The following is a 27,880-nucleotide window of genomic DNA, read 5'->3' as shown; positions in this document are numbered from 1 at the left end:
ACGCGTATCAGGGGAGCATGAAAAGTATTTGTAGTAGCTTGCAGCCGAATCATGCACGCACAAGCCCGAATTCCATCATGAGCTTAGGGACTGCACTAGTCGTGTGCACGAAGTTTTATTCGCCACGGCATTTCTCCATCGAACACACCAATGTTGATGTCTGGTTCTTCGTCGATGGCACATCGAGGGCCGGATTCTCGGTGAAGAAATCCGCCGGTCGAAGATTGAGCTGATATGACTCCACGGGCCTGATCTCCACGTTAGCCCTAGCTCCCTTGAATAGAATTCCTGGGGGAATTTTAGACGTACATAACGGGCCAATCCTCCACCCGAGGGTTATGCGTGATGCCAAAGACACACCAGACGACGACGTCCTCATCGACGACGCTTTCCCCACGCTTCACTGCGTCCGACACGCCATCAATCTCTCTCTGGCTCTGGAGCGTGTACCGCCCACCGGCATACAGCTCGCCGTCGCGGTACTTGGTCACCCAGACATGATGCTGCGCGAACCGTGCCCTGCGTGCCTGGACGGAATCCGGGTCCGCGAGGAGAAGCTGCGTTGGCAGAGGCGTGAACTTGTAAGCGACGGGTCGCCCGCTGATGGGGTTCTTGGTCGCGGTGTTGACGATCTTGACGATGCGGTTGAGGTGTGGTGCAGCATCGAGCCATGAAGAGCGCTCGATGGGGGAAGAACGGACCTGGTAATAGTTGCCCTGTGGGTTGGTTACGCGGTTCTGCGGCACAGGGTGTGATTCTTCGACCAGGACCGTGTTGCGGTGCCCGTCCACGGCCGGGTCGATGCGCACGGAGAAGATGTGCTGATGGTTCTGCGCCAGGACGCCCGGCCCCACGACGTTGCCGTAGTCGCTCTGCTGCTTGCCCGGGTCGATGTTGACGACGCTGACGATGCCTGTGGCGCGCGTCTCGATGGAGATCCCGCCGGCCTGATCAAATTTGTAGGCGAAGATGTACTCGTAGTTAGCGAGTGTGATGATGAACTGCACGACGAGCTCGCGGCTGCGGACCACGACGGCGCGCTTGGTGCGCCAGTTGGTGTGCTTCCAGCCGATGCCGTTATCTTGCTCGTGGAGGCAGACCACGTTGGGCATTGGGTTTGGTTGGCCATCGCTGGCAATGGAGATTGCGTCGAAGTACTTTCCTCTCTTTAACTTGCTGCATAGGAACAACTCTGTGGGTTCTCTGCACCTACCTTGATAGCACCAACGCAGTCACATCCCAGGGTGAGGTTATTCGCGTAGTTTCCTGCTCCACCGTCTCCAAAGTCGAACGCTTGCTTTCGATGGAACGGCGGACGAGCATCCGCATAGGGCACAGTCTGATCGCCTGTCAGCTTTTACCTGCAACGCAGGCGAACTCTGATACTTACCATTTCGCTGATACTCAACCTGTACATCACACTCCGCCCATCATACCTCACATCATGAATCGTCGCACCCTCACGCGGGTTGAACCCAACCCTAAACCTCCATTTCTGCCACTCCACCAGCGACTCATCCGTGACTTTGAACGATGGCCCTTCTGGCTGGACGATATTCAACGGTTTCAAGTCCTTCCTGGTGCCCTTCTCCAGCAACTCCGGCACATACTCGGCGGGCTTACAGTGATCGATGATATTCGCGCGGTACTCGGACTGTATCAGCGGATCTCCCTTGCCGCCCGTTGCAAGCCTATCAATCCTGACGATCTCCCTCTTGTGAAAGTCCATCACCGGAATGATCGGCAATGGGTAGGCATAGAAATTCGAGTCCGGGTTCCCCGAACGGGTGTCCCGTGCAAAGATCAAGCCCTGGAAATACCGCCGCTTCTCATCGGCGTCATCCAGTCCGCCATAGGGCCAGGGCTCGATGACGACCTCGAAACCCTCCGGGAGCCGGAACTCTGCCAGCGCTGCCTGATAGAGGGGTGACGCTTGACAGGTTTCTACAAAGATTCCGAATTCATCGCTGTACATTGACAAATGTTACCAACCTATCCTGCCCGGGGCAATGGAATGATACAACTTACATCGTCAGCGCAGCATGAAACTCACCTCCCACCTCCTCACTGTGGACAATCTCCTTCGTCTCAACATTGACAACATCATCGTGAAACACGGGGACTTTGTCCGAGTTAATCACGTCGTACTGACATCTGGCCAGGCGTGCTGGCCGTGGAGACGAATCGGTGAGTTTCCCCGAGTGTTCTAGTTCCAGAAAAGGAACCAACTCAGCCTTTGGTGGCTCCTGCGCGTAGATGGAACGGAAGAAGATTTTGACTTTCTCTGGGTACGCGCTGCGGATGACATTGCGCGCGGTGAGCGTCTCTTCGATGGAGAGCGGTTTCAGTGGGTGCGGGGGCAACATCTGTGGCGGTTCTACTGCCTTTAACCCGTGCTGATATGCAGTAGTATGATGGTCCAATCCCAGCCAGTGCGATCTGACCCTGCAGTGAGTCCGACTTGATGATTTAATGCTCTTCCTTGGAGATAGTTTATCTCAAAGACGATCGCATGATCTTTGAATGGATCAAATCATCAAAATACTACCAGGGGAAGCCACACTGGAGGGGAGGGCGATACTGATAGCCATGAACGTCCACAAGTCACGTGCAGTGAGCATTCCAAATTCCGGTTTCGTATTCACAAGAGAACAAAGAAAGGAGATAGAGTAGGCGAGAATGTTGGATGTTCCGCGAAGGAAACAAACGCAACCAATCGAAGCTGAATGGAACAGGAGCCAAGAGGAAGCAAGGCCGCTCGAGCATTGGATCAGCTTCGGTCTACCATCAGCGACGACTAGCGAGCAGCATATACTCCGTAGTAGCTCTAAACTTTAGTTTATGGACAGGTCTTTCTCCGATAACAGTGCAAAACTCAGTTAAAATGGGACTGCTCCGGTCTACTTCTGAGACGAAAGTAAGACAGCATGTTTTCTGTGGTATCGCTTCAATGTGTCTACCGGCTTGGCCCGCGACCAGCACCGAAGACTTCGGGTTTGGTAAGTCTTCGATTTACTTTTTCAATTAACTCGGTGTCTAAGAGATGGATCATGCTGATTCCTTCCAAATTTATCATCAGTAACTACAGTATCATACATATCACGATCAGTCAGCTTCATCAAGACGACATGAAGTGACAACACCACCGGAACCGAGTGGATTTCGATCTTTCCATCTTCAATCCCTATTGCCAGGTATCCAACGGTGGTACCTAGCTGGCAACACATTCAACAGTCCATCATCGCTAGCACCAACGCCAGCTGTATCCCAACGTGCTGGAGCAAGAGAAACATGCCCTATGCCAGCCTGATTGTTCTGCACGAAATGGAATCTCATGCCGTGAGCCACCAAATGATTCAGAGAGGCTTCGTCGGTTTTCTGCAGGTATTTGATAGTACCACTATCTCGGCGGAGATCTGTCAAGCGGCTGAGTTGAGCCCCGTGTGCTCCATGAATAGTAGTAGTATGTATCAGCATCTTTTTCGGCTGCGAAAGGTTGGCACCCTTCTGTCCGCAATTGCAGGCAACCTGGCGCTTCCACCATGAAGTGGATGCATGTTCGCCGTTGATGCTTCAATGCCTGGCAGTTGTCGGTGGCGGTATTAGCCTCGTCTGATAATGAAAAGTACTACTACCTACCGAAGTACTAGTGCTTCGGTAAATACTACCAACCCAATCTTGACTTATCGCGCCTTCATGACTTCCACCAACATTCCCTGCCCTCAATTGCCTGATACTCGAGTCGACTGTTCCACAAAGTCATAATGCTACTGCTGCCGTCTGCACTCTTCTGCCTGCTTTCCAGCCCCATCAGAGCGGTTAGTACAGTACCTACCTACCTCTGTACCCTCTCTCCTGCTTAAAACTGAACTTCCGTTACGGTGAACACAACTTAGGAACTCGTAGCGAACGTCTGCCAAAACTTCAACCTCCCTGTTTCTGACCCCTTTTCTTCCATCCAAGTTCCCTCGAACAAGTTATTAGACCACTTACGCATTTACAGTTGTAACAGTACCACTGGATGGAGTATTCCTACCCATGTAATCTGCGGAGGCCGGAGTACCTAGGGCAAGCTATATCACGTGACGATAGTACATTCTGACTGACCAATTGTTGTCCAGGGAAAGTTCCACTGAACCCCAGGGCACCAGCGATCATGTGATCCACAGTCCCCACGCTCCCAGGGTCCGTCACAATGCACATTGCACACCGTCATTCCAGTTGACGCAGTTGCACTCCGTCGCCTTAATTTCCTCAGGCGGGCAGGCCTATCGGGAGCTGCTGATTGATCAGCACCTCCACAGTAGTTATCCAAATAGGGATATGAGTAACTTCCTAATAAGATTTAACGTACGGACTGGCATGCAAGGGAATCCTGGGAATGGGGCCGATTTGCATAAAGACGGACCCCGCTCCCACAATGATCTACGACGAGGTTGACCTATTTCTTACGCAACTCTTCCCTCTCCCTACTTTCATCCTCTTCTCTTACAGAGTACACTTTCCGCTTCCTCCGTAAATGCTGCCTGTAGCCTAATAGATCTACTGTAAACCCTCTCTGAATTGTGCAGTCAGTCTCTACTACTGATAAAAGCAACGCTTGGTCGCTTTGCTTTTCACTGGCCTGGGATTACCCGGGCCGTGCCCTCTAAAGGAGATGCTAGCTCTCCTAAAGTAGCGCTTCACCACCATTTTGACCAGTGCGACGTGGTTGTCTGAGAGTAAAAGTCACTCCTTACCAGCACCTTTTCTCAGCCTGCATGTCGATGTGCTTGAGCCATTGTCGCTGATCAAGAGTTTGCTCGATTACCGTATCAGATTCCACACGCACAACGTGCGGCTGCTTCGAGAGAGTCGGCGGGACGTAGTGAAGTGGACTCTAGATTTCGGGACGAGGAGAAAACGCCACAAGAGTGGGACCTGGTCATCGACGTGGGCAGGTTCGACGCTGAAAGTGGTGCTCACGCACCCCGCAGGCAACTCGTTCCTGGCGTCCGTGAACATTGTCACATAGTACCTTGGAATGATGCCGATAGATAGTTGGAAGTGCGTGTCGAGTATCGCGTACATCATGGGCACAAGACCCGTCAAGGATCCTTCGTAGAGAGCTGCGGCGCTCTTGCGGTCCATACAACGAGGACGGGGCTTGTCGCATAGTCATCAATGCTTGGCGGCTGCGGCCACAACCGGGCAACTCGGGCGACGAGTACGTCGCCAATGCCATCGGCACCGCCAACCCCGGTGTGGGCTTCACCGGCGTCGTGACAGGGGAGCCCTTGAATCTGCGCAACACCGGGTTGTGACGTTGTCTGTCCGCGTATTCCATGACGGAGCGATTTGTGTATCGAGTATTCGACATGCACACCTATCTGCCCCAGAATGCGCGGTGGCAGAACACACCCACACAATGACTGGAGCGCCAATGCGAGATCCGTGGCGACATAATAGGCAGTCGTCTTTGGCCTTGGTGCAGGCGATGAACTTTCAGGGCAACAGTGCGGAGCCGCCCCCTGCGCCTCGTCCGGCTCAACAAGTCCTTCGTAAGTTCCGTTCGAATTCTCACATTATCCCGACCTACTCATGCGCGGCTCTTCCCAGTCACGGCGCTGCGCGGTTCGGGAACCCCGCGGTGACGCCCTCCAACCGCGGGCCCCCGGTAACTGCGACAAGTTCCTCATCACCGCTTTGGTGGCCAGCCACAGAGCACGGCGGGAATATCTGACAAGGAGCCCACCCCATCCGGTGATGAGTTGGAGTTCATCGAGATTCGCAAGTCCGCCTTCCTTGGCGAGCTCCTCCCTTGCACAGCTCTGGAACCAGGGTTGACTACCGCTCCCCCGCCCGACAATGACAAAAGGCCCCCTCAATCCCAACTTCAAACCGACAGATGTGCCGGCGTTCGTGGCCCTGATCGCATCTCACGTACCTCAGAACGAGAAACAAGGAATCATCGTCCTCAAGGCGTTACGCCATATGGTCGGCGTCAACAACGACCAGGTACTGCTGTACATGGGAGGTGAAGGCGGGGCGGGTAAAAGACAAAACGTGTGCGCAATTAACTCCTTGGAGCGCGGCGACGAATTGATGCTTATGACGCCAATAACATCGTTGGTAGTACGTACCATACTTGCCTGGGACATCACCCCGAACAGATAAGCCCAGGAAGGCAACTCCGCGGCCCAAACGCCGATGGTCCAACAAGACGCTGATGGTATTAGACTAGATCAGCATGGTCGGCATTGCGGCACTGAACAACATCCACCGCGCCATTCAGAACCTCCGCGGAGTTGACTGTTTCCCCTTTCACAAAGCGGAATGGCGATCGGCGCACGCCCGTCGACTAAGAGCGCGCCGCGTATCGGAGTAGACAAGCCTGCGCGCTGGAATTCCGGAACGACAAGGCTTGGAGTGATTTTGCCGGGATATCAAGAGTAAAACGCGCAAATCTTCGACTGTTTAGCTGGTTTCGATCCGAATCATCTTCAGGAATCCGTGGGATTAGGGGAAGGGAGAAAATCTCTGTGTATGGAATGTAGATGTCGCCATGATTACGTATAAGTATTCGAGGCTCGACATTCCGTGGATCTGCCTTTCCACCCGAGAGGAAAGTTGTGCTCTGATTCATCCCAGTTGATTGAATGAGTCGTCGCCCAGCAGACCATCCTCCACAAGCTGAATCTCTTCTCGCGCTTTGAGCTGAGTCGCCAGGACCCGGACAAGATCCCGAACCAGCCCTTCCAGGCGCGCATGGAAACCCAGACATTCGATCGATACTGCCGGGTTTGGAAGCGCTTGCTTCGATATATCCTCCGCACCGCCTCGGACACCGCGCAAGGGACAGCATTGCAGACGATGCTGGGACTAGGGAATAATTTGTTATCTTGGACGATTTCGAGGCTGTTTGCGATGTTTTATTTTTTTTGATCCTTCCAACCTCTGAATTCGACCGGATCTAAACGATGGAACTCACGTGCTTGCGTGGCCTGCTGCGCGAGAACGGCGCCTTTATGGCCGAGTCGTCCAGGACCGGTATCAGCCCTATCTTTAGGACCCGGACGTCGGCACCGAATGGAAACGGGATAAGGACCACCTGCGGGAAGGTAAAGTAGTACTCCAGCAAGCGGCTCGAAAACGTTCGGGCACCCGCGCTACTCACGCATACAAACGGTGCTTCCGAAGTCTCCCCAAAACTTCTTGGACGTGCTCGACGTGCTCATCCTCGTTCTTCGAGTAGATCAAGATGTCATCCAGGTAAACGATGACTGTAATATCCACTAGTCCGCGTAGTGCCTGGTGAATGTACGCCCAGAAGGTTGCGGGGGCGTTGCATAGGCCAAACGGCATAACCGTGTCCTCGAAAGTGTCCCCACCGAGTGCGAAAAGCCGTTTTCCACTCATCTCCTCGTCGACAACGGATGCGAGAATAGGTGTCGCGAAGGTCAAGCTTGGTGAAGACTTTGGCACCTACAAGGTGATCTAACATCTCATCGATTCTGGGGAAATGGGTACCGATTCCTAATCGTAATTTCAATCAAACCTCGGTAATCAACACAAAACCTTATGGTGCCGTCGGCCTTCTTAACAAACAGAATAGGCGCTCCCGCCGGGCTCGTTGATTCTCGAATCCAGCTGCGTTGCTGCATTTCTTCCAGGTACTCACACAGGACATCCAGCTCAGCCTGGGAACACGGGTATAAACGACCATACGGGGGCGTAGTGCCTTCCTTCAACTCAATCGCATGGAAGATTTTCTCCGGTGGTAACTCGCTTGCCTCCTCGGATGAGAACACAGCGGTGTATCGTTGATACGATTCCGGAATCTCCGATCCTGTATCAGGACTCAAGATGCGTTCCGCGGTCAAGGCGAAAATCATGTTGCCCCTTGCGATCTTCGCGAATCTCCTTGGCTTTTCGATCTTGATCTCGGGGGCCTTCTCGGGTTCAACCCGGTATCTCCATGTCCGATCGGTCCAATCGACCATTGGATTGACATAGGAAAGCCAAAAGTCGCCAAGAATCATGTCGTAGCCGCATCCTTCCGTGTCAATGACGTTGAAGGGGCGTCGAAAACGCTGTGCTCGTCCTTCCGAATCAATCGCGGAGAATTCGATTTCCGTGACCGCATAGCGCGTTTTTGTTTTGTCTTGGAGGAATCTGACCGGTGGCTGAAGATTATGCGGCGGTGTCCACCCTTGTCGAAGCAAAAATCGATAATCGATGAAATATCCATCCGCTCCGGAATCCAACATCGCGGATGTTCTGACCACCCCTGATGGCAGGTGCAAGTCCACGGTGATGTCCATTCGTCGCGCTGGTACCTCTCTCAAACCAGTGAACTCGTCAGCGTTCCTCATAGCTATCACCGTGTCGCCTTCCTAGGCCGAACTGTCTCCGGAACCTGAGCCCGTCTTCGACTGCTCCTGTTTCTTGAGCGTTCGGCAACTCCGGGCTAGGTGTCTGAACCGATTGCAAGCGTAACAGCGTGGGCCATCACGCGGGGATTGCCTAGTGGGACTCGACTTGTCATCGCGCCTCTTCCGGGGATCGGTTTGGCCGTGTTGATCGGGCTTTCGGTCTCGGTTACCTGATGGCCCGTTTCCCGATCCAGTTCCGCGGTCCCTATCGGAGAACTTCCGCTTCCGTAACTCGCTTTGTTTTTTGGCGCCGTCGAGCGTGGATTTCCAGTATCGCTCCGCTAAGGCCACCATGTCCGCAATCCTCAACGGAAGTCGCTCGGCACGGTACAGATCCTTCCGCAGCCACGGTTGCAGGCACGCGTAATAGTAGAGCGTCTTCCTCTGCTCCCAAGTATCGGAACGCTCCTCGTCATTGAATTTATTGTAAACTTCTTCGAATCGAGTCAAGAAAGCAGTCTGATTCTCGTGGTCCTTCTGAAACAGGCCATCCCTGAGCTCGACCACTGCGTTAAAGAGGCGATTCCGAGGGTCTTCCACTTGATCCCGAAGCCATCTCTTGAACTCCGCCCAGGTGTGTACGTCTGGGTTGCGCGAATTCCAGGCGGACTCGAAATCTCCCCCGATCCGGTACACGGCGGAATTTACCTTCGACTGCTCGGTCGGGTATTGCTGTTCCAGAGGCGAGAAATATCGCTCCATCTGCTGAGTCCATTTCTCATAGTCCCGAAAATTGCGCGACCTTAGGCTGAAGGGCGGGTCGATTTTTGGGACCTCAGATCGAGGTGCCGCAGATTGACGCTCCAAAACCTGGGCAAGGCGGTCGTCGTTGCGCCGCCGGGCTTCGAGAAGTTGTTGATGAGACGTTGCAAGAGCCAGAATTGTATCCGCGAGGGTTGCTGCACTCGCCCTCCACTCCGGGAAGTCAATGTCGTGGGTCTCATCGAACCTGACCGTGAATGTGAAGAGGGAACGGCAACCTCATCCATACGATCGGGTTCCATCGGCACTTCGTCGTGGAACGGGGCGTTAGACTGTTCCTCGTCCGCGATATTCAATAATAAGCAAGGAGATCCTCGTGGGTACGACATCTTTGACGCGAGGGCTACTGTCAGTGAGAGCAGCCTCACTTGTGATTATCTGTTTAACGCCGGGTGGACGTGGCCGAGTGGCACGTGACCCAGAGCCAGACTTGGTACCGAACGGAGCTCTGGCGACGGCGGCATTCGACGAAGTCTTCGATGGACGCTTCCGATTCCTCTCAACGATATCGTTTTGCATGTGAATGATGGTTGCAGGGGAGAGAGGAGTAGGTAGTGTTGTTTTTTTTTTTTTTTTTGTACGAGAAGGGGTTCCGGCGGAGCTGCAACCTGTCGCCTGTCATTATTATACACATGTTTGTTTTATACAATGTGACCATCACCTCCATCCCAGAAGGCACCTCTAACAGAATGCAGGCCACGATGGGCCCTTTCGATCGCAATCGTCCCTACGTATGGCATGGGGCCTATTTGCATAAAGACGGTGAATGAAATTAAAAGATCATGTGATATGTCACGTGATTCATAAATTTAGTTCCGCGATTATTATTATTATTATTATTATTACTAATTAACGCCGCGTCGGGTTGCCCCGGATTCCTCCGAGGGCTGGCCCGGAACCTCCCGAGGGGTATGGGCGGCGTGCCAAGCTAGTAGAAGGGTTTATGTACACATGTTTGTTTTATACAATGTGACCATCACCTCCATCCCAGAAGGCACCTCTAACAGAATGCAGGCCACGATGGGCCCTTTCGATCGCAATCGTCCCTACGTATGGCCGTTTGCGGTGAGGGTGTGGGTACTACTTGGGAGGTAGTGTAGATGCCTGTCTCGCAAGCCTTGAGCTTATGCGGTGCGCCGTCTGTCTCTGGTGGTTCGCCGAAGTGCTGGTTTCGGCTGGCCGGGTGCTCCCGTAGGGTTCACCTGGGGCATATTGTCTTGTAGAACTTCGTGACCTCCAGCAGCGTCGAAAAGTCCCTCGGTTGTAGACTTTTCAGGTAGGCCACGGCTTCCGCCTTGTTGGCAGGCGGGGGGTCTTTTAGGCCATTGTCTGAAGGTGCGTCTCGCGCGTCGACATAGTACGAGATGTTCCGGACTTTTGCTGTTGCCGCAAGAGCATGTCAGCCGGGCGTCTCTGTGCTGGAAGCGTTCGTGGTATGCCTTGAAGTCGCCATGTGAGGACCGTATGGCAAGCCAGCGATGGAGCGTAGGGCGCGGGAGGTGAAGCTCCGGGGGCGTCTTGGTGCTGTACTGTCGGGAGCTGGAGGCGATCCATTGACGGTACCAATTGGATAATTCGGGTAGCGTCCTCTTCCACCAGCCCTCCTCCGTTTCTTGCCGTAGTCTTTTGCAGATAGTACGGAGACTGCTAGCTGTGGGTGTCGCCTCTGGGGTCTGTTGGGCCGGTGGCGACGTGTCCGGTAGGGTGGCTTGTCGCGCAAGCCTGTCTGCCAGTTCGTTGCCCTCAATTCCGGTATGGCCTGGCACCCATTTCACAGTTACCGTGTGTTTCTCCATGAGCTCGCGTAGTGAGAGAAACACCCAGTTTGATGAGACGGGGGCTTTTCCTCGGCAGCACCGGATGACGGAAGTACTGTCTATGCACAGCCAGTAGTGGCTAGCTCGTGGTGCCAGTTCGAGGGCTTTCTCTAAGCCTTTAAGGGCGCCTATGGCCTCGGCGTCGAAGACGTGTGCTTCCGCACAGATTGATGCATAACCTGTTGTGAGGAGATTGGTTCCCCTGTATACTGCGTACCCATAGCCTACAGTGCGCTGGCCGTTTAGGGATCTTTCGGAGCCGTCGCTGAAGATGATGACATCGGTTGCTGGTGACGCCGACCACCAGGTTTTGAAGGCGGAGGCTGCTGCTTCTTTGTCCTGTTTTCCCGTCGGATCTTGTAGACATGCTGGTGAGTAGTGTGGTTGTGTAACCAGCGGTCTGATGATTGGTGGCAGAAGAGAGCCGAGGATCTGGATCTTTGTTTTGGGAACCTGATTGGCACCCGCTCTCCGGCCCCGTTCGATGCGAGGTAGCGGGATCCTTTTTACAAGTGGGTTCTTGTGGTCGACCACCTGCAGTCTCAGGGCGAATCTTAGTTTGGATCCCTCCAGGGCAACCTCGGCGGAGGGAAGGTCTGAGTCTCGAAAAAGGGTCGCTCTGCGGGTCGTCTTGTAGACTGGTAGTACCCCGCGGGCTGCGAGGGTCAGGGTCTTGTCAATGGTCTCGACGTGCCAGCCTAGTCTGGTGCTGACTTCCGGGTTTCCTGGTGCTTTGTTGGGTTTCGTGCGTCCTCCGTACCATGCTTCCGTTCCATAGAGAGCACTGGGCAGGACGCAGGCGATTGTGGCTTTTCGAAGCGCAGTGGCGGGAGGGCCGCGAGCCGTGCGTGCAAGGTCTTTGATGTGCCTGGCCACGGCGCGTGCCTTGGCAGTCCTTTCCGCGACGTGTCGCTTCCATGTCAGCTTCCGGTCAAAGAAGACTCCTAGCCAGCGCAGAGCAGCCTGGGCTTGTCCGGGCGGTGCTGTGATAGGTTCGATGGTCATCTGATCTCCAATCCGTATCAACGGATTCCTTGTGTGCCTTTTCCGAGTTAGGTGTATCGCCTCCAGTTTTTCGGGAGCGAATGCCACTTTGTTCGAGTTGCCCCATTCTAGGATCCTGCTGATGTCTGTGGCTAGGAGGCCGCAATTGTCTTCTAGTGATCGACTTGTCCGGAGAATGCATACGTCGTCGGCGTATCCGAAGAAGTGACTGGTGTCTTTCTGTAATAGTTCCGCCATGTATAGCATGAAGAGGACTGGGGATAGAGGTGAGCCCTGCGGAGTGCCGCATTTGATGGGGTGAGTGTCTGTCAACTGGTTCTCGAGGCGGATGCAAGCCGCTCTGTCCGTAAGGAAGCTGTCGATCAGCCTTAGTAGAGGGCGGGGCCAGCCCTGATCCGCCATGCGTTGCAGTAGCCTGCGACGGAGGACCGCGTCAAAGGCGCCGAGGACATCCATGGTGACCATTGTCGCTTCCTCATTTTGTGATAGGGCCGCCTCCACGTCATGGGTTAGGGACGCCACAAGGCCATGGCGGAGCGTCCAGGTATCGCTCCTAGGTGCTGGTGGCTAAAGACTCCAGCCTCGAGTGCCGTCAGGGCTATTCTACGCGCTACTATCCTTTCGAGCCCCTTTCCTAGTACAGAGAGTAGCGCGATCGGTCTCCACGACCGTGGCGAGGATTTGTCTCGCTTGCCTCCTTTTGGCAGCAAACCACCTCTGTCTTCCAGACGGCCGGGAAGTGGCTGAGGTGGAGACATTTGCTGTACAGCCCGTGGATGAGGGGCCCGACGTATTGCCAGCAAGCTTTCAAAAGTCGGACAGTAATCTGGTCCTCGCCTGGGGAGGTGCTGCTGACTCTGATGGTATTGTATTCCGTTTCCTCCTCGGAGAGGCATGTTGTCCAGGGGAGTCTCTCGCTGCCGTGCCAATGTTGCGGGCCGAGCGGGTCGTAATCCAGGTCATCGGACGGATCGAAGCGGTCTAGGAGTGCCCTTCGGAGAGCTTCCGCCTTCTCGAGTGGGCCTTCGACTGTGGTGCCGTCCACCTGTAGCGGTGGTGTCTTCAGGCGTGGTTCCAGTTTATGCCACCCCACGATGCGGTAGAGGTCTTTGTCGTCTTTCACCTCGTCTATGATTTGTGTCCAGTATCTTCTCTTGGCCCGGCGCACGGCGTTTTGGAAGCGTTTGCGTCCCCCTGGGGTTCGGTCGTCCCTAAGCCATCGGCGGCGCTCTCTAGCGCATTCTTCTGTCCACCAGGGTGCGCTGCGTTGGCCTTGTCGCGGGGGATGGCCAGACGCTTCGATAGCTGCTTCGAAGAGTTTCGTCAGTGCAGCCGCGTATTCATCCAGTTCCTCTGGGCCCTGTATGCTTTCTATGTCCGGCAACGTTATCACGGCAGTTCTCATGAGGCCACCGAAGCGTTCAAGGTTCCCATCTGGGACGTGGTACAGCCGCCTTTCCGGCGGGGGCGTGCCCCGTCCCGGGACTGTTGTGATCAGTGGGTGGTGATCTGAGCCATTATCCAAGTCCGCGCGCACGACGGTGCGCGCAAATGGGATGTTGGAGAAGGTCAGATCCAGGACGTGCCCTGCGTCGTGTGTGGCGACGCCCGGGTCCCCGATGAAGGCTACGCCAGCCGTGGCAGCCCAGTCCGCGATTTCTTCACCGCGGTAGCGGTTGTCCACGCCTGGTTCAAAGGTGTGGTGATGGACGTTGAAGTCGCCCCCGATTATGGAGCCCGGGTGGGGTGTTAGGGAAGTGACGTAATCTATTACTTCGTCTGTCCCTGGTTCTCGGTATATATTGAGGATCTTGATGCTGTTGACCGAGATCCAGAGTATGTCCCTACTTGGGGCCGTTCTATGCTGGCACACTCGAAGGTCCGTGGTTTTTCGGGTATATGTGAGTACTCTGGGCCGCTCCTCCATGAGGGTATCGGGGTTGTTCCATGATTCCACCGGGGAGGAGCACTCGTACGCTGGGTGGTTTTGTGTTTTTGTGCCTGCTCCTACCCAGGGTTCTTGGATGCAAACGATGTCGCACCCCTGCTCGTAGGCTAGTTGCAAAGCTGTGGTGGGGTTGGGCATCGTTCTGCGTACGTTAGCCCAGCAGATCGTGAGGTCTGCTGAGTCTCTTTGTCTATTAGGGTAGCGGCGTCCGCGGCTTCTCTTTCTATTGTCTAACATTAGTTGGCTGATGAGAGTTCTTCGTCGACCTCCATAACTGGGAGGAGGTTCTGGGCAGCTGGCAAGGGTCTTTCGTTGTTGTGGGCCGGTTCGCTGGTCGGCTCGACCGCGGGTCGCTTGCGGCTGTTATTATTCTGCGCCTTATCCTCTGTTTGGATTTGGGCGTTGGCCGCCTCCTGCGTTCGCGCTTCTTTAGCTGCGCGGGCGCCCTGTGCCCGGATGCTACGTAATTGCCTCTTTGTCGGTCTTACGATAATGCCGTTCACTCTCTGTGGAGCGGTAGGACATTTTTCATGGCCCGAAGGGAACGGTCCGTAGCAGTCCGCACATCCAGGTGGGTTCTGGCAGTTCGGACCTGTAGGCCCGGGGTGGTCAGTGGTGGTCTGGCCGCAGTGTGAGCACCGGGGAAGGCGGTCGCATTTCGGCGGATGGCAGTAGCCTTGGCACCCTGGGTCATGTCTCCGGATTGGAGGTTGTTTGGTGATCTGGCGGGCTCGTTGACTGGTGTTAAACAGCCGGAAGCTCTCCGGCTTCTCTAGGAAGGAAACTATCCAGGTAGTGCGCCCTGTCTTGGGGTCTGCCCCATGTCGGGAGGGGCGGCAGCTGACTGGCTTGATTCCAGTCTGGAAGAAGACCTCGTCGGCGATGAGCGGGCCCGTTTCCATCGGCCTGCCCTCGTGGTCGCGGATAGTGCTCGGTACGCCCGGGACCGCGTAGTTTAGCCACTTCTGGGGGAGATTCACTCCCGTGGCCCCCAGGGCTTGGCAGATCGCCTTGATCGATTCCTCCTTCGTCAGGAGGTCTCTCGTGGCTTGGTTAGCGGGTGTGACCGCCCAGCCGGTGTTGGTGCGGCTAACTTCCGGGATGGACCCCATGGAGTCCAGGCCGGGGACGCAGCCGACCAGGGCTTGACGCACAGCGTATGCCTCGGGGCGCGCTAGGAGGCGCTCGCTCGGCATGGTGATGAGGACTCTCCGGTCTTCCGGGGGGCCTTTGCGACCAGCGCGTCCTGGGTGTTGGATCTTTGCTGGGGTAGGGGTGTTCTTCTTCGGGGGTGTCCGCCGAATCGTGGTGTTTTCGAATGCCTTGCCCTTTCCAGGAGGGCGGCGATCTCTGCCCAGGTGGCAGTTCTTCCATGGTTGCCCTGTGGGGGTTTGGTGCCAGCTAGAGTCGCTGGAGGGCTGTCGGCGCGTGCATCTCGGTAACCAGCAGTATTCGGCACGGTAAGTGTGCCTAGCGAGATAAATTTTATGAAGTTCTTGCAGACTTCGTACGCGTACTTCTGCTTTTCTTTCGTGGGCTGTGCAGCCACGAATTCGTCAATGGTTGTGGCGAGCGCGTCTAGCACGTCGCGTTTCAGTTGGGCTTGGCGCGCCTCCTCGTCAAGCTGACTACGCAGAGCTGCCCTCGCCACGCCAGCGGTTCGTGTTGTCACGCTGCCACCTTCGGGAATCGGCTGCGGGGGTTGAGCCGGGTCTGCCCGCGCTGCCTTTTCGCAGCGTGTGCGGTGGGTTGGTTGGGCTGAGCATCGTCGGCCCTTTCGTCGCTCCCTGGGGAGCTTTGGTACCCGGCGGCCCCCATTCCAATGGGTGAGCGGGGGATTCGGGTAAATTGCTGTGGGATAGAAGAGGAGAGCTGTCGTGAAGCCTATTCCGAGGTGCGATCCGAACGTACCCCCGGCTCACTGAGTAGTTGCAAGATGGGCTGTCGCCTTGTCGCAGGTGCTTCCCGCTGATTAATCGCACGTGACCATGCCAAGGCCCATTAAGTCACGTGATATAGAAATGCACAAGGGTAAGGAGTACGGTGCTTTGGCTTCTGAATGAGACCCTGATTGTGTAGCTGAAATAACCTATCTTGCTTAGTACTATGTATGCTTGTCAAGTTCGTCGGACGAACTTGAAGTTATGATTTTTATACCGTACGTCTTGCCTTTATGCGGAATTGACTGTACGGAGTAGGCCTACTATGCTGCATATTCTCCCTGTGCGCTGGCGACTGGGTTTACAACTTCAAGTGAGCAAAACAAATAACATTCATAAACACAACATTTTGACGTCTGATCTGGAGACATACAGGAAGTAACCGGGCCTCGCTACTGGACTGGAAGAGGTATTGGTACTGTACTCTCCATGTACTATTCCATTTTTCCGAAAGTCTGGATGAGTCCTTCGTTTTCCGCGGCGAAAAAATTACCTCCTGGGGTTGGTGAGCGATGCTTCGTTCCGAACACCGGATTTCGGCTGAGATGCTTCGGGAGAGAACACTGATGATTATCCTGGAATTGTCATCTCAATCTCTTCTGCAGACCGATTGTCGATGCTCCGACGATGAGCGAGAGAGATGTTCCGCTTTTCCGAGCATTGCCGATGTATGTACATGTAATTGCATAAACCGCCACGCTCCATAGACACAACATGGCTCATCTCAACGCTCATCCATCAAATATAACTTGTTGTCGGCTCCGTGACCATGATAGCGTCAATTCCTAGTGCAATGTCAAACAGCAGGTCTTTCAGTTGTTGCAAAGGATGCGATGACTGGATGAGTAGCCTCTCCATGTAACTGTTTGTAACGAAACCATCCACTGCGTCACTCCCGCTGGCCGATCTAGGTTCTGATTGGCTGACAGCGCTCAAAAATAACGCAAATGACGATACCGGAACGGTTGAGCTCAGCTTTTGACTTTGCTTTGGGACTGCTGAGCACTGCTCTCACACTCTCCAGACTCTCTCGACCGGCTGTCTTTTCCCTCCAATTGCCCCTCCTCCTTCTTGATCGCCGAGGGCCTTTGCCTGTGATTACGAACCCTCGTTTATACTGTCGATATCCCGTACGCCATGTTCCGAACAATGTTGCCGCGAGCACCGCGGCGGACTGCGCTCTGCTCCGCCTCTCCTCTGCTTTCCTCGACCTCCGTGCCGGCTCCCTCGGTGGCTCTGTACACTCGGTTACGACGGGGTTATGCCTCGGCGACAGGTACGTCAACAGAAGCGACTGGTGTGGTGCATTGGTGTTGACGTGAAGCAGAAGAGCATGACGTTGTCATCATTGGAGGTGGTGTCGCTGGCTACGTTGCGGCCATCAAGGCGGGCCAGGAGGGCCTTAAGGTACGAGAGTCTATAGATACAGAATTTGATGAACTTTTGTCCTAATCCTCGCAGACGGCATGCATCGAGAAGCGTGGCACACTCGGTGGAACCTGCCTGAACGTCGGATGCATTCCCTCAAAGTCCCTGCTGAACAACTCGCATCTCTATCACCAGATCTTGCACGACTCGAAGAAGCGCGGTATTGAAGTTGGCGATGTGAAGCTCAACCTGGCTCAGATGATGAAGGCCAAGGATATGTCGGTCGAGTCGCTGACAAAAGGCGTCGAGTTCTTGCTGAAGAAGAACGGTGTCGACTACATCAAAGGCACTGGCTCGTTCATCAACGAGCACGAAGTCAAAGTGAATCTGCTGGAAGGCGGCGAGAAGACATTGCGCGGCAAGAACATTATTATTGCGACGGGCAGTGAATCGACGCCATTCCCCGGCCTGAAGGTCGATGAGAAACGCATCGTGACCAGCACGGGCGCTCTGTCGCTGTCGGAAGTACCGAAGAAGATGGTCGTGATTGGTGGAGGCATTATTGGGCTGGAAATGGTGATTGCCCATCTCCGCTTCACAATACTGGAGATCTCGAACGAGCTAACCCTGTGCAGGCTTCCGTTTGGTCTCGCCTCGGTGCGGAAGTCACCGTCATTGAGTACCTGGGTCAGATTGGCGGGCCCGGCATGGACGCCGAAATCGCCAAGCAGGCCCAGAAGATCCTGTCGAAGCAAGGAATCAAGTTTCTCACCAACTCGAAGGTCCTCAGCGGCGATGACAGCGGCTCGACGATTACGGTCAACGTTGAGAGTGTGAAGGGTGGCAAGCAACAAACCCTCGATGCGGACGTGGTGCTCGTCGCTATCGGCCGTCGCCCGTACACGACCGGCCTGGGGCTGGAGAACATCGGCCTCGAGGTGGACGAGAAGGGCCGCCTGGTGATCGACCAGGAGTACCGGACCAAGTACCCGCACATCCGCGTGGTCGGTGACTGCACGTTCGGCCCGATGCTCGCGCACAAGGCCGAGGAGGAGGCCGTCGCGGCGATCGAATACATCAAGAAGGGCTACGGGCACGTCAACTACGGCGCGATCCCAAGCGTGATGTACACCTACCCGGAAGTCGCCTGGGTTGGCCAGAACGAGGCGGAAGTTAAAGCGGCCGGTATCAAGTACAACGTGGGCACGTTCCCATTCAGCGCCAACTCGCGCGCCAAGACGAACCTGGATACGGAAGGCTTGGTCAAGTTCATCTCCGACGCGGAGACGGACCGCATCCTCGGCGTGCACATCATCGGCCCCAACGCCGGCGAGATGATCGCCGAGGCCACGCTGGCTGTCGAGTACGGCGCGTCGAGCGAGGACGTGGCTCGCACATGTCATGCCCACCCGACGCTATCCGAGGCGTTCAAGGAGGCGGCCATGGCGGCGTACTCGAAGCCGATCCACTTCTAGACGCGTTGTGACTCTTTTCGCTTGTACTGCTAGCTACGTTTCCTTTGTTCGTTATATTTGAATCCTAAATAGCTCTGTCATATACTGACGTATCATTTCGTTCATGCCGCTGTATTTTTGTTTTGCCTCCTCGGCCGTATTATCATACCATTCGGGCCACTGCATACACAATCCGCTTCTCATAGCGACAGTCAAACCAGCGTCAACTAACAAGCCACTTCTCCCACATTTGCCGTCGCTTTTCTCTTAGATGTAGTCCGAAGAAAGCCCCAAACGCTCCAAGCGCTCGTCCCATCTCTTAGCGCCCTCCGATTGAATCCGATTGAACCGGAACCTTGTGCGGAGCAGAGGACGATGTGAAAAACTCGTTTGCCCAGTCCATTTCCGGGGCGAACGGGTGGACCCATTCCAGGATGAGGGCGTCAAACACCTCGGTGACGATGGCGATGGCGTCGTCTCGGACTGGATTGCAGCATTCAATGTAGACTGGAGACTTGGTCAGTAACGGACAGGTAAAATGGGTAGAAAAGGGAAAAGGAAAAAAAAAAAAAAAAAAAAAAAGAAACCGTACATTTCACCTTCGGCTCCGTGCCCGATGCACGAAGAGTAAACTTAACGTCCTTTTCAAGCCAGAGCGTGATCATGTGCGTGTTGGGATCCGTGGGCAACTCCGGGATATTATTCGGGGTATCCGAGTCGTAGCCACGGGTCAGGTCGCGCCAACGGAGGATCTTGAACTTGCCAAACTTCTTCCCTTTACCCCAAGGCCCCTCGCGGATCTTCTGGAAAAGTTTTGCGGTGATCTCGGCATCCGGAGAGACGATATATGAGTTAAGGGTCTCGTGGTGGCCAAAGCGCTCAAAAAGCTTCTGCAACTTCTCAAACGGCGTGAGGCCCTGCGCGCGCCACTGCCCTTCGGCGAGGAGGAAGACGGACGCCGCCGTGATGCCGTCCTTGTCGTAGCAGATCTGCGGGAACATGTACCCTAGGGCCTCCTCATAGGCAAACGGAACGACGTAGCCTTCATCCTCTAGCTGCTTGGCGAGGTTACCCATCCACTTGAAGCCCGTCGGGGTTTCGCGGTACTCCACGCCGTAGGCTCGAGCCATTTTCTCGAGCATCGAGCTCGATACGGTGGTTGACAGTACCACGTAGCCCTTCTTGGGGCAGGGCTGCTCGAGCGATTCCAGGATGTGAGATGCGAGCAGAACTCCGATTTGGTTTCCCGTGAATGTGTACCAAGATCCCCGGCTGCGCGAATTGTCAGCAAGAAAGAAAAGAAAAAAAAAAAAAAAAAAGAAAAAAAAAAGTAAGCAAACATCTAGTCTGAACTTACCCAGGTACGACCTGAGCGACAGCAAGCCGGTCGGCGTCGGGATCGTTTGCAATGATCAGCTTTCTCCCACAGTCCTGAGCCGCGAACATGGCCTTGTCGAGCGTCCCATCCTCTTCTGGGTTGGGTAGCGGCGTGGTCGGGAAGTTACCGTCTGGCTCTATCTGTTTGGCAACGGACAGCATCCTCTTGCCGATTCCAATCTGGTGCATGATATGGGGAAAGGGGATCCCACCAACACCGTGCAGTGGCGTGTACATGAAAAAGGTGGGCATAATCAGCTTAGGAACGGTGGATAACTGCTCGCAAAAGGCTTAACCCTTGCTCATCTCGAAGGCATGGATAGAAAGCACCTACCGCAAACTTTCTGATCTCCTCAACCCACTTTCCGATCGACGTGTGGTAAGCGGTGTTGACAAAGAGCGGATTGCTATCAGCTAATTCTGGTTTAACCGGACGCCATGCCTCTGGCCATGGCTCAAGGTTCTCCTTGATCGACTGGGAGATTTCCGCGTCTTCCGGCGATTTCAGTTGAGTACCGTGAGAAAGGTAGCTGGAAGTCATCAGCATTGCGGTACGTCAATCGTCAAACAGATATATGCCCTAACACTTTGTAACCTGTTCAAAGTCAGCGTTATAACTATGATTTGCTTGGGCTCGATGTCGAACCATTGTCCATTGGGGGATTCTAGAATTTCCCGTTAGAACCAGCCAGGACGCCGTATGCCAAATAATGCTATTGTTGACTTACATGACTGGCAGTGATCATCACCCCGGCCGCCGCACCAAAGTACTTCGTTGACCACGACACAAACGGGGTGGTGGCCAAAACCGTATGAAAGTATACCTTGAAACCTTCAGCCAAAAACACGTTCACAACGTGGTGCGCGTATTTGACTGAGTTATGTCGTGCGTCCATGCCGACTACGACTCCTTTTTTCAGATTTTCTGGATCCTTCTTCTTCAGCCACCGAGCCAGACCTTGTGATGTCTGGATCACGGTCAGGCTGTTCATGAAAGCGAAGCCGGCATCCATCTCCGCACGCAGGCCCGCTGTTCCGAATTTGATTCCTGGGTATCGCAATCAGCTAGACAACTTGAACATTTCTGGGACTGGTATATCATACGACGACGAAGACGGCGCTCGAGCTCTTTTTCATTGTTTTCGTCCTTCAGCTTCTGGATCACTTTGCGCGTTTCTGGATCCTAAAACCCGTTAGATAAGCTAGACACACAAGTAAATACCGCTGTTGGCGAGGTACTTTGTCCCATGCCAGCCATTTATTTGTCAAATGCCACAAGGGTGCCTGTAGTCGTCGAGGGTCATTCGCAATTCTGGTCAATGTTGGGATTGCAGGTGACTTGCCTCGGGAAACGACATAATGATATGATATTCCTGGCTTTTTGAGAGGATATACACACTGCACAAGTTCTAGGTTGCTTCCTCGGTCAGGTAGGAGCACAATATAGTATGGTAAGTGATTCTGATCCGAGTTCGATCGATTTTGAGGACGCTGCTGCGGGACAGTCACATGGACGAGGTACAACTGGCGGCAAGCAGGCAACCTACTGACCGGGACCTAATGAGAGCATACCGCCAGAGACAGGCTTGGAGATTTGATCATGAACTCGCCTTGCACGAGATTCCGTACTGTAAGTACCTATGTACAGTACCTAGTAGTTACTTGACCGACGTTGCGCCAGGTGTAAGGACGCGTTGTTGGTATTGGTAACCTCGTTAACGGAATCGTTATACATTGGATACGCTAGCCTAACCAGGTAGTCAAATGAGTTATTTGCAGTTATTTGAAGTTATACTTTACTATTGGAATTACATAATATTCATGCCTTGCAGCCTCAGGCCGCAACATGCTTCAGCCAGTCAGGCCACTCATCGGCATCACGACTCCGCCCCTCGGCAGTCGGTGCATTAGTATGAAGTACAAGAACTTCAGCTCAGCAATCGCTGGGAGCAAATGGTCATCATGGTGGCTCTTTTCGGAATTTAAGACCATAACTCAGCGAGTTCGGATCACTTCCTGGCTGTCCATCTTCGACTGCACCATGGCAGTGTCTAAGCTGGCCGCCTCGGTCGCAGTCCGTAAACAAAGGGTTCTCTCAAGAAGGGAGATCGAGGGCTTGATCGCGGAGGGCCAGCATATCATCATTTACGACGGAAAGGTTCTCAAGACGGATGCATGGCTTGAGTTTCACCCTGGTGGTGAAAAGGCCATCAAACATATGGTTGGGCGAGATGCGACGGATGAAATCAATGCGTAAGTCTTGATCCAGACACCAAACATTCGGGTTACGTGCTTATGAATGTACAGGCTCCATTCGCAAGAAACTTGCCAGCGTATGCTTTCGTTTCAAATAGGGCGCATCGAGAACCGATGGACCAACTTCGTGCCTCCGATCCAGGGCGGTCAGTTCCGACCTTATTCGCAGGACGACAGCGAGTCGGATGACTCCAGCCCGCCGCGCTCGCGGACGCCTTCTATTATATTCGACGAAGCCATTGACGAGAAGACCGGATTGCGACGCAGACCCTCGACAGCTACATCCACGTCATCCTCTCCGTCTACTCTCCCAGCGGACCGCAAATCTGGGCCTCGCCCGCTTTTCCTCGACGCGCGCACACAGCAAGAGATTGCCGCTGATCTGGCAAAGTATCCTCCAGTTGATAACGCCAGTCAGGACGCGATTGTACAAAAGTATCGTGAACTGTATCGCCGACTTGAAGCAGCAGGCCTGTTCCAGTGCAACTATTCCGCATACCTGATCGAATCATGTCGCTACACCCTCTTCGCCGCCCTTTCCTACATTTTTCTCCGTCTTGGCTGGTACGGAACGTCGGCATTCTTCCTCGGTTGCCTTTGGCATCAGCTAGTTTTCACCGTCCATGATTCAGCGCACATTGGTATTACTCACAACTACCACTTCGACACGGTACTCGCGATTCTCATTGCCGATTTCATCGGCGGACTCAGCGCAGGCTGGTGGAAGCGGAGCCACAACGTGCACCACATAGTAACCAATTCCGCCGAGCACGATCCTGATATCCAGCATCTGCCATTCTTTGCAGTCTCGCACAAGTTCTTCACCAATATCCGCAGTACATACTACGACCGCGTCCTTCACTTCGATGCCGCGTCGCGGTTTCTGTTGAAATTCCAGCACTACCTCTATTACGTTATCCTGGCTTTTGCGCGATTTAACCTCTATCGGCTGAGCTGGGAATACCTTTTGAAGCGGCAAGCGCCCCGGAAGGGCCCTGCATGGTGGCACTACTGGCTGGAAGTTACAGGACAGGTGGTTTTCTGGTACTGGTTTGGATATCGGCTGCTATATCTTAGCATCCCGGACTGGGGGAACCGAATCCTCTTCCTACTGGTCTCGCATGTGACCACCTCGCCGCTGCACGTCCAGATCACGCTCTCCCACTTCTCCATGTCTACCGCCGACCTCGGTGTGCGCGAGTCCTTCCCGCAGAAAATGCTCCGCACGACAATGGATGTTGACTGCCCCGCGTGGCTGGACTTCTTCCATGGCGGCCTCCAATTCCAGGCCGTGCACCACCTCTTCCCTCGCTTGCCCCGGCATAACCTCCGTGCGGCGCAGCAATATGTCAAGGAATTCTGCAAGGAAACCGGCATTCCCTACACGATATTTACCTTTGTGGATGGGAATAAGGACGTGGTATCTCACCTCGGGGAGATTGCGAAACAGGTCAGGATGATGGAGGAGTGCACGAAGAGCATGACGAAGGAAGGGATGATCTCGTATAATTGATCTTTCTCTGAGGACTCATGCCGTGATGTATGTACATAGTAGGTAGATGTTACGAGTCATGGTCATGCGTACGCTGGATACACACAAGATGCGCTGATGAACATCGTTGGTCTATCCAGTTGATCTATTTACAGAACTCCTATCATGATCGTAACTTTTAGCTAGGCAATGCCCCAGCCATTGCCATCTTCTTTGCATGCTGATCTCTGCGACGATGGTTGGCCCCTCGTCCCCGTCCTCCCCCTCGACCTCTTCCTCCACCACCACCTCGGCCTTTCGTACCACCTCTGCCAGGCTCACCCCCTCCTCCTCCTCCTCTTCTCCCGCCCCGTCCTCGTCCTCGTTCTCGTCCTCCTCGTTGACCTGATGCCGCAGAATCATCCTCTTCAGCATCCTCCTCGTCTTCCTCCTCTTCATCATCTTCTTCTCCCTTCGTTGGCTTCCGATAAGCCGTCGACTCGAGTGGTGGCTGCCCGGCTCGACCACCAGCCACTCCCGCATCCAGCGCCAACTTCCTCTCCAACCGCGCGGCCTTCTTCGAGTCCCGCTCGAGCATCACCGCCCAGCCCTCAATCGCCTCATCCGTCATGCCAACCTCACGCTTGAGCGCGGCGCGTGCCGATGAGCGCCTTGTCGCCGCATCGCGCGCAAACTGCTTCGGGTCTGCTTTGTAGAGACGGTACAATTTCAGGTCCAGGTCTTCCTCGTCGTCAACATCTACAGACGAGGGGGGCCGCCGGTCACGAGGAACGATGTCACCGTCGGCAGCGACAGCGCTGCGCGTGGCGGCGACGCTGTCTACCGTGCCGCCGACGTCTGCAACGTCGTAAGTGTCGTCGCGTTCGTCGTCGTCAGAGTCGAAAGCTGCCAGCGCGGAGAGGATCGCGGCCTTGTTGGTGGCGTGCTGTTCGCTGCTGCGGTCCGCAAGGAGGGTATCGGCTGTTAAGTCCGCATGGGCGCGGCCAAAGTGCACCTTGCCGCCGCCGATGCCTTCGTTCTTTGCCGCTTGGATGATCTCGTCGTCGTCGTCGTCGTCGAGATTGGCGGCGACGGTGAAAGTTGATTTTGCTCGCGGCGGTGATGGCCGTGCTGTTGGACGAGGGGCTACATGGTCGTACTGTTGGATGATGTTGGGGTCCGGAAGAGGCTCGGATTTGTCGAAGGTCTTCAACTCCGGCGGGAGCGTATCGTCCAATAAATGAGAAATAACCTCTTCGACATTATGATTGTAAAAGTCCAAGAGACGAATGACGTAGCCTCCTCCTAGGTCCGGGAAAAGATCTTGGACTTGCGTGACAAGAGAGAGTTTGTGGGCATGTAGTTCCCCGTCAACGGGCTCCGCTTGATTAGCGCGCCCTTTGCCTTTGTCCCGCCGTTTATGCCGCTGGTATCGACTGTGAAGCGGCTTCATCTCTTGCTGATAAGTCCGCAACGTAGCAACCAGATCTTGCCCTCGCTTCTGAGGGGTGGTGATCATGTAGCGCTCCATCCGGATCAGCAGATCGGTGCTGCACACGAGATCTGACAAGAGATTGCCCTGCCGCTTGGCGGACCCGGACCCAACGGCAGCAGCCTCTTTCAAGGTGAAGAGATGGTCCAAGAGAAGCGACAAATTCGGCTTTGCTCCCTTGAGAAGAGATGTCAGCGCCACATAGACATTAGCTACCAGGGCGCTTTTCAAATCCTGGTTCCCTCCTGCTTGCGTCAAGGATCGATACGAATCCCAGAGCGAATCCAAGTAGTCCGACCCGGTCATCAGAACATGGCCAGCCGACGGTAGCGTGGAGGCCAGCACCGTCAACTTCCTCATTTCATCAAGCAACTCTGGCTTGGCTGCAACGGGCGCAGAGAGGCGTTTTGAGACAGTCGCCTTTCCAGTTTCTATACTGGACGATATCGTTTCCGAGTATTGTGACCAGAGACCAGCCAGCAGCTCTCTCAGCGCTGGATTCGCATGGTAACACACGGCCAGGTCCCCGAGCAGACGCCAGTCCAGCAATTCCTTCGACGGCTGCGATATTTCAAGTATATATTTCTTGAACAGCAGGAAAACTAGCTTCCGAAGCTTTTTGCCTTTCGGCCCTGCATGCAACCGTGCATCTCCAGCCGCAGCGAGGTACGAAGTAAAGAACGGCACGTTAAACGAGTCTGCAGCCGCGCATTTCTCGAGCTCATCCTGCTGGGAAATCTGCAGGCGCAGCTCAATCAAGACCATCCACGCGTCCAGAATGGCGTCCCATTCATCTTGAGGGATCGAGTTCCGGACTGGAGGAGGAGGGACAGAGACCAGCAGGGGTAACTCCATGATGAGATTCCATGCATTTGGCTCTCAAGGGACGCGGGGAGTAAAGTGATGATTTCGATTATCATACACGCCGCGACCCCCGCTGCTAGGCATGATCGATTTCAAATACTACCTGAACAATCTGAACCGCATGGTTTTAAGGGCCATGCATATCTTCTCATTATTCCCATCGTCAGCGCTCGATTTGTCCATGTTAGTCATCATCAGTCATCTGTCCCAAAACGGACTAGCGTTGTTTTCTTGATCTAACCGAGTTCGCCAAGACTTTCACACGCACACAGTTGCTTAGGCACTTTACCGGAAAAGGAAAAACCGCCAAATTGTCGAATCGCAAAGTCCATAAACTTCACGAGTCTGCCTCTCTTGCTCCTTTTCTTCCAGTGCCTTTCATCACCTTACCGAACCTCGTTGTTCAGGTCTTGATTGGCAACCTCGCCGCCTAAAACACCGCCACCATGTCGTTCCAGAAGCCCGAGAAGGATTTCGGCGAGGGTCCGGTGCGTCAATCAAAACTAGCCTTTCTTCCTTCGACAGAGCTCAAACTGACTTCAATGGCTAGAAAATCCACAAGATCCGTATCACCCTCACCTCGCGCAAGGTCGCCTCGCTCGAGAAGGTCTGCCAGGAGCTGATTGAGCGCGCACGCGCCAAGTCGCTCCACGTCAAGGGCCCCGTCCGCCTGCCCACCAAGACGCTGCGCATCGTGACCCGGAAGACGCCCTGCGGTGAGGGTTCCAAGACCTGGGACAAGTATGAGATGCGCATTCACAAGCGTCTGATTGAGTGAGTTCCCAATTCCTCGTTTTCCCTCCGGGGAGCTCGCTGCTAATTCGCGTTTTACCTGGTGCAGCCTGCATGCCCCCACCGAGGTCGTCAAGCAGATCATCATCAACATCGAGGCTGGCGTCGAGGTTGAGGTGACCATTGCGGCCTAAACTAAGGTGGCAGTCACTACGGCGGTGTCAATCTTCGGTCGGGATGTTGCGGGGTTTTGTTACGACTTGTATGACCATTACGAATGTCGAACTAGATTCTGCGACGACGGAGACGGTCGATTGATACCGAATCCTCCAGTTGATAACGCCAGTCAGGACGCGATTGTACAAAAGTATCGTGAACTGTATCGCCGACTTGAAGCAGCAGGCCTGTTCCAGTGCAACTATTCCGCATACCTGATCGAATCATGTCGCTACACCCTCTTCGCCGCCCTTTCCTACATTTTTCTCCGTCTTGGCTGGTACGGAACGTCGGCATTCTTCCTCGGTTGCCTTTGGCATCAGCTAGTTTTCACCGTCCATGATTCAGCGCACATTGGTATTACTCACAACTACCACTTCGACACGGTACTCGCGATTCTCATTGCCGATTTCATCGGCGGACTCAGCGCAGGCTGGTGGAAGCGGAGCCACAACGTGCACCACATAGTAACCAATTCCAAAAAAAAAAAAAAAAAAAAAAAAAAAAAAAAAAAAAAAAAAAAAAAAAAAAAAAAAAAAAAAAAAAAAAAAAAAAAAAAAAAAAAAAAAAAAAAAAAAAAAAAAAAAAAAAAAAAAAAAAAAAAAAAAAAAAAAAAAAAAAAAAAAAAAAAAAAAATAGAAGATTTCACAGTTCCGTCTCGGAAAACATCTTCGGGCCTTCGTATCAATTTCTATGACATCTCTATATAGTGTACATGTCATGGATATACTCAACACTTGTCATCAATATCCCAACCCAGAACC

General features: G+C 54.1%; 11 protein-coding genes across 11 annotated transcripts; 3 read left to right on the top strand and 8 right to left on the bottom strand.

The window, feature by feature from the left end:
* Positions 1–115: 115 nt before the first annotated feature.
* VTN31DRAFT_1192 (uncharacterized protein) lies at positions 116–2,366 on the bottom strand (the record flags this gene model as incomplete). The annotated part of the gene is made up of 5 exons (XM_069401222.1): positions 116–248; positions 310–1,157; positions 1,214–1,339; positions 1,391–1,967; positions 2,029–2,366. 5 exons carry the CDS (start codon positions 2,364–2,366, stop codon positions 116–118), a joined length of 2,022 nt encoding a protein of 673 aa, XP_069264048.1.
* A 3,974-nt stretch (positions 2,367–6,340) lies between these two features.
* On the bottom strand, positions 6,341–6,844 carry VTN31DRAFT_1191 (uncharacterized protein; the record flags this gene model as incomplete). Its single annotated transcript, XM_069401221.1, has 1 exon — positions 6,341–6,844. One exon carries the CDS (start codon positions 6,842–6,844, stop codon positions 6,341–6,343), a length of 504 nt encoding a protein of 167 aa, XP_069264047.1.
* A 640-nt stretch (positions 6,845–7,484) lies between these two features.
* VTN31DRAFT_1190 (uncharacterized protein) lies at positions 7,485–8,354 on the bottom strand (the record flags this gene model as incomplete). The annotated part of the gene is made up of 1 exon (XM_069401220.1): positions 7,485–8,354. One exon carries the CDS (start codon positions 8,352–8,354, stop codon positions 7,485–7,487), a length of 870 nt encoding a protein of 289 aa, XP_069264046.1.
* Positions 8,355–8,375: 21 nt separating this feature from the next.
* Positions 8,376–9,116, bottom strand: VTN31DRAFT_1189 (uncharacterized protein; the record flags this gene model as incomplete). Its single annotated transcript, XM_069401218.1, has 1 exon — positions 8,376–9,116. The coding sequence occupies one exon, from the start codon at positions 9,114–9,116 to the stop codon at positions 8,376–8,378; it is 741 nt and encodes a 246-aa protein (XP_069264045.1).
* Positions 9,117–10,300: 1,184 nt separating this feature from the next.
* On the bottom strand, positions 10,301–12,463 carry VTN31DRAFT_1188 (uncharacterized protein; the record flags this gene model as incomplete). Its single annotated transcript, XM_069401217.1, has 1 exon — positions 10,301–12,463. One exon carries the CDS (start codon positions 12,461–12,463, stop codon positions 10,301–10,303), a length of 2,163 nt encoding a protein of 720 aa, XP_069264044.1.
* Positions 12,464–14,182: 1,719 nt separating this feature from the next.
* Positions 14,183–15,142, bottom strand: VTN31DRAFT_1187 (uncharacterized protein; the record flags this gene model as incomplete). The annotated part of the gene is made up of 1 exon (XM_069401216.1): positions 14,183–15,142. The coding sequence occupies one exon, from the start codon at positions 15,140–15,142 to the stop codon at positions 14,183–14,185; it is 960 nt and encodes a 319-aa protein (XP_069264043.1).
* A 1,881-nt stretch (positions 15,143–17,023) lies between these two features.
* Positions 17,024–18,729, top strand: VTN31DRAFT_1186 (uncharacterized protein; the record flags this gene model as incomplete). The annotated part of the gene is made up of 4 exons (XM_069401215.1): positions 17,024–17,162; positions 17,214–17,293; positions 17,348–17,830; positions 17,890–18,729. The coding sequence occupies 4 exons, from the start codon at positions 17,024–17,026 to the stop codon at positions 18,727–18,729; spliced, it is 1,542 nt and encodes a 513-aa protein (XP_069264042.1).
* Positions 18,730–19,027: 298 nt separating this feature from the next.
* Positions 19,028–21,443, bottom strand: VTN31DRAFT_1185 (uncharacterized protein; the record flags this gene model as incomplete). The annotated part of the gene is made up of 10 exons (XM_069401214.1): positions 19,028–19,215; positions 19,301–19,980; positions 20,066–20,361; positions 20,420–20,615; positions 20,671–20,680; positions 20,732–20,750; positions 20,814–21,133; positions 21,190–21,268; positions 21,325–21,369; positions 21,429–21,443. The coding sequence occupies 10 exons, from the start codon at positions 21,441–21,443 to the stop codon at positions 19,028–19,030; spliced, it is 1,848 nt and encodes a 615-aa protein (XP_069264041.1).
* A 683-nt stretch (positions 21,444–22,126) lies between these two features.
* Positions 22,127–23,854, top strand: VTN31DRAFT_1184 (uncharacterized protein; the record flags this gene model as incomplete). The annotated part of the gene is made up of 2 exons (XM_069401213.1): positions 22,127–22,338; positions 22,393–23,854. The coding sequence occupies 2 exons, from the start codon at positions 22,127–22,129 to the stop codon at positions 23,852–23,854; spliced, it is 1,674 nt and encodes a 557-aa protein (XP_069264040.1).
* A 157-nt stretch (positions 23,855–24,011) lies between these two features.
* VTN31DRAFT_1183 (uncharacterized protein) lies at positions 24,012–26,159 on the bottom strand (the record flags this gene model as incomplete). Its single annotated transcript, XM_069401212.1, has 1 exon — positions 24,012–26,159. The coding sequence occupies one exon, from the start codon at positions 26,157–26,159 to the stop codon at positions 24,012–24,014; it is 2,148 nt and encodes a 715-aa protein (XP_069264039.1).
* A 455-nt stretch (positions 26,160–26,614) lies between these two features.
* VTN31DRAFT_1182 (40S ribosomal protein uS10) lies at positions 26,615–27,094 on the top strand (the record flags this gene model as incomplete). Its single annotated transcript, XM_069401211.1, has 3 exons — positions 26,615–26,656; positions 26,719–26,942; positions 27,010–27,094. The coding sequence occupies 3 exons, from the start codon at positions 26,615–26,617 to the stop codon at positions 27,092–27,094; spliced, it is 351 nt and encodes a 116-aa protein (XP_069264038.1).
* Between the last annotated feature and the right edge of the window lie 786 nt (positions 27,095–27,880).

The sequence above is a fragment of the Thermomyces dupontii genome (genome assembly GCF_041956625.1).
Source record: "Thermomyces dupontii strain NRRL 2155 unplaced genomic scaffold VTN31scaffold_1, whole genome shotgun sequence".
In the NCBI taxonomy this organism is placed as follows: Eukaryota; Fungi; Ascomycota; class Eurotiomycetes; order Eurotiales; family Trichocomaceae; genus Thermomyces; species Thermomyces dupontii.
The sequence above is the reverse complement of the archived record's forward strand: the minus strand, read 5'-3'. Positions and strand labels throughout refer to the sequence as shown.